General features: G+C 47.0%; 1 protein-coding gene across 1 annotated transcript in view; it reads right to left on the bottom strand.

Annotated features, from left to right (window-relative positions):
• Positions 1 to 9,246, bottom strand: part of LOC133450818 (centrosomal protein of 120 kDa-like) — a 65,511-nt gene that overhangs the window by 39,217 nt on the left and 17,048 nt on the right. Inside the window, exons 7-12 of the mRNA XM_061729722.1 lie at positions 8,463 to 8,681; positions 7,460 to 7,848; positions 3,190 to 3,339; positions 1,606 to 1,783; positions 1,565 to 1,569; positions 1,397 to 1,493 (exon numbers count right to left, since the gene is read on the bottom strand). Of these exons, the coding sequence (XP_061585706.1) occupies positions 1,397 to 1,493; positions 1,565 to 1,569; positions 1,606 to 1,783; positions 3,190 to 3,339; positions 7,460 to 7,848; positions 8,463 to 8,681 (1,038 nt within the window). The remainder of the gene's footprint in view (positions 1 to 1,396; positions 1,494 to 1,564; positions 1,570 to 1,605; positions 1,784 to 3,189; positions 3,340 to 7,459; positions 7,849 to 8,462; positions 8,682 to 9,246) is intronic.

Here is a 9,246-nt window from a genome sequence, read left to right as displayed (position 1 = left end):
GGCCCTGGTACCATCTGGCCCCCCTAGGAAACAGTTTGAGGCCCTGGTACCATCTGGCCCCCCCTAGGAAACAGTTTTGGAGGCCCTGCTACCATCTGGCCCCCCTAGGAAACAGTTTTTGGAGGCCCTGGTACCATCTGGCCCCCCCTAGGAAACAGTTTTGGAGGCCCTGGTACCACCTGGCCCCCCTAGGAAACAGTTTTGGAGGCCCTGGTACCATCTGGCCCCCCTAGGAAACAGTCTTGGAGGCCCTGGTGCCATTTGGCCCCTAGGAAACAGTTTTGGAGGCCCCTGGTACCATCTGGCCCCCCTAGGAAACATTTTTGGAGGCCCTGGTACCATCTGGCCCCCCCTAGGAAACAGTTTCGGAGGCCCTGGTACCATCTGCCCCCCCTAGGAAACAGTTTTGGAGGCCCTGGTACCATCTGCCCACCCTAGGAAACAGTTTTGGAGGCCCTGGTACCATCTGGCCCTCCTAGGAAACAGTTTTGGAGGCCCTGGTACCATCTGGCCCTCCTAGGAAACAGTTTTGGAGGCCCTGGTACCATCTGGCCCCCCTAGGAAACAGTTTTGGAGGCCCTGGCCTGATTATTTGTGCTACATAAAATTGGCGAGCCAGCCAGGAGTGTGAAGGTTAATGAACATTTTTATTCATATACTGTTAAGGGATTGCAAACATGGAAATTGTGATTTGAGTCCATCAATGGCCACGGTTACATGATGTTTTTTAATTTGAATTAATCATTCCGAATTAAATAATTCAAAATTAAACTATTTTCCTTCCAGTTTACATGGAACTAGTAATTCTGAATTGAGGTTTCCATGGAAACACGTTTGATGGTCTTTCTCCAATTCCTCTCCAGGTCTGGGGGTTGGGAAGGTTCTGATTGGATAGGGGGGGGACCGGAAGTTAAACTACCAGAAGAAAAACTAACTTAGCCGCTACAACTTTGAAAAGATCACAATGTTTCCTGTTTCCATGTGTTCTTTTAATGATTTCTATTTATTAAATAAATGGTCTCTGCTCTTGACCAGCGTTTACTGCTGCTGCATCTGGAAACTTTGTTAGGAAAACCAGCCCAGCGGAATATAAGATCATGGAGACAGACGGACGAGGGAACGAGCAGAAAGAAAGACCGGAATTAATTTAAAGTGGAATGGTGGATACAATTTTGTTTTCATTTTTTACATTTATTTATAGATTTATTTTAATTTATTTTATTTCTTATTTTTTATTTTATTTTATTATTATTTTTTTGTTTGTTTTTTTCTTTTCTTAAAAAGAATTTTTTTTTTAAATGTGTTAATTCATTTATTTTTTAAGTTTCTTTATTTGGGTCCACCCACCAGAACCAGAACCAGACCCAGAACCAGACCCAGGTCTGGGTCCACCCACCTGATCTGAGTCCGAGACCTGGACCCGCCGGTCCCGGATGAAGCCGTGATCCTCCAGCGTCGCTACGTAGCTTAGCTCGGCCACCGTCTCTGCAGGACTGAGGACAAGCCGGTCAATACGGTACCGATCGGCCCGGTACCGGGTGATGGGTTCTGGTCCGGTTCCTACCTCTGCTCCGGGACCACAGGGACCACCGGGACCACCGGGACCACCGGGACCACCGGGACCCGGTTCCGGTGGCTCTGCCTCCAGCCCGCCCCCCCGGCAGGCCCGGTGAACCGGGTCCGGTCCAGAACCAGCAGCTGGGACAGCTGCAGCGAGGCCCGTCCAATCAGCTGGTCCCGGCTGGCGGCGCCGCGGTGCCACAGCTCCACCACCAGGGGCTCCCTGGAACCGGGACAGAACCGGGTCAGAAACAAGTTGAAATGTCGACTTTATTGTTCAAAAAGTCTATTTTCAAACTCGAGTCTTGAAAAAGAGGGTGTCGTCTTATAATCAGGGTCGTCTTATACTCGGGCCGATACGGTAATATTCAGTTTAAAAAGTCAAAATGTCGAGAAAAAAGTTAAAATTTCTAGAAAAAAGTCGAAATGTCGAGAAAAAAGTTAAAATTTCTAGAAAAAAGTCGAAATGTCGAGAAAAAAGTTAAAATTTCTAGAAAAAAGTCGAAATGTCGAGAAAAAAGTTAAAATTTCGTGAATAAAAGTCGAAATGTCGAGAAAAAAGTTACAATTTCGTGAATAAAGGTGAAATTTCTAGAAAAAAGTCGAAATGTCGAGTAAAAAGTCGAAATGTCGAGAAAAAAGTAAAAATTTCTAGAAAAAAGTCGAAATGTCGAGAAAAAAGTTAAAATTTCTAGAAAAAAGTCGAAATGTCGAGAAAAAAGTTAAAATTTCTAGAAAAAAGTCGAAATGTCGAGAAAAAAGTTACAATTTCGTGAATAAAAGTCGAAATGTCGAGAAAAAAGTTACAATTTCGTGAATAAAAGTCGAAATGTCGAGAAAAAAGTTACAATTTCGTGAATAAAGGTGAAATTTCTAGAAAAAAGTCGAAATGTCGAGTAAAAAGTCGAAATGTCGAGAAAAAAGTAAAAATTTCTAGAAAAAAGTCGAAATGTCGAGAAAAAAGTTAAAATTTCTAGAAAAAAGTCGAAATGTCGAGAAAAAAGTTAAAATTTCTAGAAAAAAGTCGAAATGTCGAGAAAAAAGTCGAAATGTCGAGAAAAAAGTTACAATTTCGTGAATAAAAGTCGAAATGTCGAGAAAAAAGTTACAATTTCGTGAATAAAGGTGAAATTTCTAGAAAAAAGTCGAAATGTCGAGAAAAAAGTCGAAATGTCGAGAAAAAAGTAAAAATTTCGTGAAAAAAGTCGAAATGTCGAGAAAAAAGTCGAAATTTCGTGAATAAAAGTGTAATGTCGAGAAAAAAGTCAAAATGTCGGAAAAAAGTCGAAATGTCGAGAAAAAGGTCGAAATGTCGAGAAAAAAGTCGAAATTTCGTGAATAAAAGTCGAAATGTCGAGAAAAAAGTCGAAATGTCGAGAAAAAAGTTAAAATGTCGAGAAAAAAAGTTGAAATGTATTTCAACTTTATTCTGGAAATTTCAACTTCATTCATGAAAATTTCGACTTTTTTCTCAAAAACCTCCCCCAGCTGAGGAAGGTGTCCTGCAGCCCCGCCCCTCCCCTTAGCCCCGCCCCCTCCCCAGGCCCCGCCCCCTCACCTGAGGAACGTGTCCTTCAGCCCCGCCCCCCCTCCCTAGCCCCGCCCCCTCCCTTAGCCCCGCCCCCTCACCTCAGGAACGTGTCCGTCAGCTGCTTTGGTTCGGCAGCGAAGTCGAAGGCACAGAAAGACTGAGGGAGAGAAACATCCTGGTTCCTCTGGAGCTGAACCGGGGGGTTGGTCATGATGGGGGCGGAGCTGCCGAAGAACCGGTACTGGTACCTGGAACAGAACACAGAAGAACCGGTACTGGTACCTGGAACAGAACACAGAACCGGTACTGGTACCTGGAACAGAACACAGAACCGGTACTGGTACCTGGAACAGAACACAGAACCGGTACTGGTACCTGGAACAGAACACAGAAGAACCGGTACTGGTACCTGGAACAGAACACAGAACCGGTACTGGTACCTGGAACAGAACACAGAACCGGTACTGGTACCTGGAACAGAACACAGAACACAGAACCGGTACTGGTACCTGGAACAGAACACAGAACACAGAACCGGTACTGGTACCTGGAACAGAACACAGAACCGGTACTGGTACCTGGAACAGAACACAGAACCGGTACTGGTACCTGGAACAGAACACAGAACCGGTACTGGTACCTGGAACAGAACACAGAACCGGTACTGGTACCTGGAACAGAACACAGAACCGGTACTGGTACCTGGAACAGAACACAGAACAAAGAACCAGTACTAGAGAAAAGTCAGAATGTGGAGAGAAAAGTTTGCTCAGGCCTTGGACTTGACTGACTCTGACTGTGGTTGAGAATTGAAGTAAAAGTCACTACTCATTTTACAACTATAAATACTAGTATTTGAAATTACTAATCTGTTTGAAAAGCCTTTGTCTTTGTTTTTTTCTGTTATTTGTTGTGTCCTTTTTGTGATGTTTGTGTAATCATTTTAACAATATACTGGAGTTAAATTCAAACCTTGGTCTCAGTGTTTCATTGTCCTCCAATCAGCTCCTTGAGCCGAGCCTTTACTAGCCGAACTTGATGGTAGCCTGGTTACAGCCTGGTTACAGCCTGGTTACAGCCTGGTTACAGCCTGGTTACAGCCTGGTTACAGCCTGGTTACAGCCTGGTTATACAGTAGGTGCTACATAAACTTGGCGAGCCAGCCAGGAGTAGGGATGGGCGGTATGGACGAAAAAATGTATCACGATAATTTCTGGCATTTATCCCGATAACGATAAAAAAAATACCAATAAAAAAACGTCATCAACGGGAATCTTTCTTTCTTTCTTTCTTTCTTTCTTTCTTTCTTTCTTTCTTTCTTTCTTTCTTTCTTTCTTTCTTTCTTTCTTTCTTTCTTTCTTTCTTTCTTTCTTTCTTTCTTTCTTTCTTTCTTTCAGGCTCCTTCCTTCCTTCCTTCCTTCCTTCCTTCCTTCCTTCCTTCCTTCCTTCCTTCCTTCCTTCCTTCCTTCCTTCCTTCCTTCCTTCCTTCCTTCCTTCCTTCCTCTTCCTTCCTTCCTTCCTTCCATAAATCAGTTTTACACAAAAACGTCATCAACGGGAATTTATCATTTTTACCGCGAGATACAAATTCTTACCGTGGGGAATTTTTTTGACGGTTTATTGTGAACGGTAAAATATCACCCATTCCCAGCCAGGAGCTTGTGAAGGTTAATGAACATTGTTATCGATATACTGTTAAGGGATTGCAAACATGTAAATTGTGATGCAAGAGTCCATCAAAGTCCCAGATGCAGTGGTGATATCTGGGTTGACTTGAATAGAGGAACATCCAGCCTCTTTTGGGTCGACACACCGTACATTCACTATTGACACCCCGGAATACCGTCACACCAAGGTGGTGGTTTATCTGGCTGTCTTCATGACGACTAGAGCTGGGTATCATCACTGACCTCCCGATACGATACGATTCCGATACACTAGGTCCCAAGACGATACGATTTCCGATACGATATAGATATTCTACAGTAGTTACAATAAGGGAATAACGTGATCCTTCCATCGCCACGTCCGGCCACAGAAACCCCACCCTGACTGGTGAAAAGAAGCAGCTGCTCACTCCTCAAGTAAGGAGGAGACTTGAGCTCAGTGCAGGAACTCCCGGGGTTGGTAGAGGGAGCAATGCCCAGGACTGACTTAGGAAGGAGCACTGGGTGATAAAATGGGGGACAAAATCGGGATTAAAAAAAAGAAAAAAAAAAAAAAAAAGAAAGAAATAAATCGATACTTGGATTTATGTATCGATAATCGTTCCTACACATGTATATCGATGAAATATCGATATATCGATATTTTTGACCCACCCCCAATGACGACCCTCCTCTACAGCTGCGAGGCGAGGGTGCTACATAGCCGCCACCTCAGGATGCCTGAGGCCTTTCACATCAGGTGCCTACGATGCATTCTGGTATATCCTGGAAGGACAGAGGTGCACCCACTCTGCTGGCTAGGCTAGGCTAGGCTAGGCCACAGTCTCCTAGCACCCACTCTGCTGGCTAGGCTAGGCTAGGCCACAGTCCCCCAGCACCCACTCTGCTGGCTAGGCTAGGCCACAGTCCCCCAGCACCCACTCTGCTGGCTAGGCTAGGCTAGGCCACAGTCCCCCAGCACCCACTCTGCTGGCTAGGCTAGGCTAGGCCACAGTCCCCCAGCACCCACTCTGCTGGCTAGGCTAGGCTAGGCTAGGCCACAGTCCCCCAGCACCCACTCTGCTGGCTAGGCTAGGCTAGGCTAGGCCACAGTCTCCTAGCACCCACTCTGCTGGCTAGGCTAGGCTAGGCCACAGTCCCCCAGCACCCACTCTGCTGGCTAGGCTAGGCTAGGCTAGGCCACAGTCCCCCAGCACCCACTCTGCTGGCTAGGCTAGGCTAGGCCACAGTCCCCCAGCACCCACTCCACTGGCTAGGCAAGGCTAGGCCACAGTCCCCCCAGCACCCACTCCACTGGCTAGGCAAGGCTAGGCCACAGTCCCCCAGCACCCACTCCACTGGCTAGGCTAGGCTAGGCCACAGTCCCCCAGCACCCACTCTGCTGGCTAGGCTAGGCTAGGCTAGGCCACAGTCCCCCAGCACCCACTCTGCTGGCTAGGCTAGGCTAGGCCACAGTCCCCCAGCACCCACTCCACTGGCTAGGCAAGGCTAGGCCACAGTCCCCCAGCACCCACTCCACTGGCTAGGCTAGGCTAGGCCACAGTCCCCCAGCACCCACTCCACTGGCTAGGCTAGGCTAGGCCACAGTCCCCCAGCACCCGCTCTGCTGGCTAGGCTAGGCCACAGTCCCCCAGCACCCCACTCCACTGGCTAGGCAAGGCTAGGCCACAGTCCCCCAGCACCCACTCTGCTGGCTAGGCTAGGCTAGGCCACAGTCCCCCAGCACCTGCTCTGCTGGCTAGGCTAGGCCACAGTCCCCCAGCACCCACTCCGCTGGCTAGGCTAGGCTAGGCTAGGGTACGTCCAGCTCCACCCTCGGCTGTCGCTGGCAGGAGGCCTGAAAAAGCCTGACCCGACCCAGCTGGAGGAAAACTGCAGCTGTAGTTTACCTGAGCGTAGCGTTGATTGCGTGGTAGTTTACTGTAGTTTACTGGTAGTTTACTGTAGTTTACCTGAGCGTGGCGTAGTTTACAGTAGTTTACCGGTAGTTTACCGTAGTTTACCTGAGCGTAGCGGTGACTGCGTGGTAGTTTACTGGTAGTTTACTGTAGTTTACAGTAGTTTACTGGTAGTTGACTGTAGTTTACAGTAGTTTACAGTAGTTTACTGGTAGTTTACTGTAGTTTACAGTAGTTTACAGTAGTTTACTGTAGTTTACTGTAGTTTACAGTAGTTTACAGTAGTTTACTGTAGTTTACAGTAGTTTACTGTAGTTTACAGTAGTTTACTGTAGTTTACAGTAGTTTACTGGTAGTTTACAGTAGTTTACTGTAGTTTACTGGTAGTTTACTGTAGTTTACCTGAGCGTGGCTGTAGTTTACAGTAGTTTACAGTAGTTTACTAGTAGTTTACTGTAGTTTACTGGTAGTTTACTGTAGTTTACAGTAGTTTACCTGAGCGTAGCAGTGACTGCGTGGTAGTTTACTGGTAGTTTACTGTAGTTTACAGTAGTTTACTGGTAGTTTACTGTAGTTTACAGTAGTTTACTGGTAGTTGACTGTAGTTTACTGTAGTTTACAGTAGTTTACTGTAGTTTACAGTAGTTTACTGGTAGTTTACTGTAGTTTACAGTAGTTTACAGTAGTTTACTGTAGTTTACAGTAGTTTACTGGTAGTTTACTGTAGTTTACAGTAGTTTACAGTAGTTTACTGTAGTTTACTGGTAGTTTACTGTAGTTTACTGTAGTTTACCGTAGTTTACCTGAGCGTAGCGTTGATCCCGTGCGTCAGGCTGAGCTTCCCGAGTCTCTGCAGGTCCAGGGAGAAGCTGTAATGGTGGGACGAGGACGGGATGGACACCTTGGGGGCGGAGACACTGAGGGACGAGGCCCCGCCCCCACCGTCCTGAGGCTCCGCCCCCTCCGGCGTCGCCGCGGCAACCCGGTCCGGTTCCCGGTCCTGAAGCTCCTCCAGCAGACTGTCGGCTTCACTCTCCGTCTGAGACGGAGGACGGCCCTTCCTGAGGGGGGCGGGGCTTGGATGATCGGTGGGAGGAGCCTGAGGGGGCGGAGCCTCAGGGGGAGGAGTCTCAGGGGGCGGAGCCTCGGGGGGCGGAGCCTCCGTCGTAACGTCTCTGTTCCCCGCCGGCGGCTGAAACGACATCAACCGGCGATCAACGTTACATCACCTTTTGGCTTTTGACAGTTAATGATGGAATTTTAGTATCAAAAATGTCTTGTTAAGGTTTTTAAAAATAAGGTTTTGCAACAACAGAGAGCAATCTGTCATTTTTAATGATAAATTGTCCCAGCCGGATTTCTTAAATGTGGAGTTCCACAAGGGTCCATTTTGGGTCCACTGTTGTTTTTGATAAACATCAATGATTTACCTAAAGCAACTAGTATTTTGTCGAGAAAAGTCGAAATTTCATGAATAAAGTCAAAATATCGAGAAAAGTCGAAATTTCGTGAAAAAAGTCAAAATGTCGAGAACAAAGTCAAAACTTTGAGAAAAAAGTTGAAATGTTGAGAAAAGGAAAAAAAGAAGAAAAAGGAAAAAAAGAAGAAAAAAAAACAAAAAAGAAAAAAGGGAAAAAAAAGAAGAAAAAAGGTCAAACATTGCTGAAAAAGCTCCAGGAGCCAGTAGGGCGGCGCTAAAGAGCCTCATGCAGCTCTAGAGCCGCGGGTTGTGCTTATTTGGTTTTGGTCATCTTTCTGAGTTTAAACAGTAAAACAAACGTAGCTTCGCCCCGGCGGCGTCGTTACCTGCGGCGCTACGTCCTCCCGCCGCAGCGTGACGGCGACGCCCACCGACGGCTGCAGCTCCGCGGCTAGCGGCGCCAGGTTAGCGCGCCGCGGCGGCGTCAGGGGGAACACGCCCTCCACCGTGGCCGCCCCGCGGCCCAGGTCCACGGAGACGGAGGCCAGAGCCGAGAGGGAGACGCTAGCGCCACCTAGAGACTGGTTCCCACAGCACAGGTGGATCTGGAGAAACAAGAAAAATCACGCTGTAAGATGCTAATAATTACCGTAATGATCATGCTGTAAGATGCTAATAATTACCGTAATGTCCCGAATATAAGAGTGTTTTCTGCAGTGTAATCAGACAGAAAAGTGGGCGTCGTCTTCCATTCGGGGTCTAGACGTTAAACCCATCACAACGCTAGATGGCGCCAGATATAATAATAATCCGTTTTATTTATAGAGCGCTTTTAAAAGATCTCAAAGATGCTTCACAGACACAAAGATTAAGCCTGGATTAAGGCTCTGCGTTAAACCAACGCAGAACCTACTCCGTAGCCGTGACGCCGTCGTGAACCCTTCGTTCTTCACCGTCACTCCATTTCTCCGCGGTGCAGTTCCCCCCAGAGCGCTAGTTGATACTTTGTTTAGTTTCCGGCTTTTCCGGTCACAGTGAAGGACAACTATTGTGCAAAAAACCAAAACAACCAAAAAAAAAAAAAAAGATGCACCGATCGATCGGCCCCTGATCGGTTTTGATCGGAGATCAGCAAAATAATAGTTCAGAGTGGCCGATCTGATGACGTTT

This window comes from Cololabis saira, chromosome 9 (assembly GCF_033807715.1).
Source record: "Cololabis saira isolate AMF1-May2022 chromosome 9, fColSai1.1, whole genome shotgun sequence".
Classification (NCBI taxonomy): domain Eukaryota; kingdom Metazoa; phylum Chordata; class Actinopteri; order Beloniformes; family Belonidae; genus Cololabis; species Cololabis saira.
Note: the sequence above shows the minus strand (reverse complement) of the source record. Positions and strands in the feature narration are given on the sequence as shown.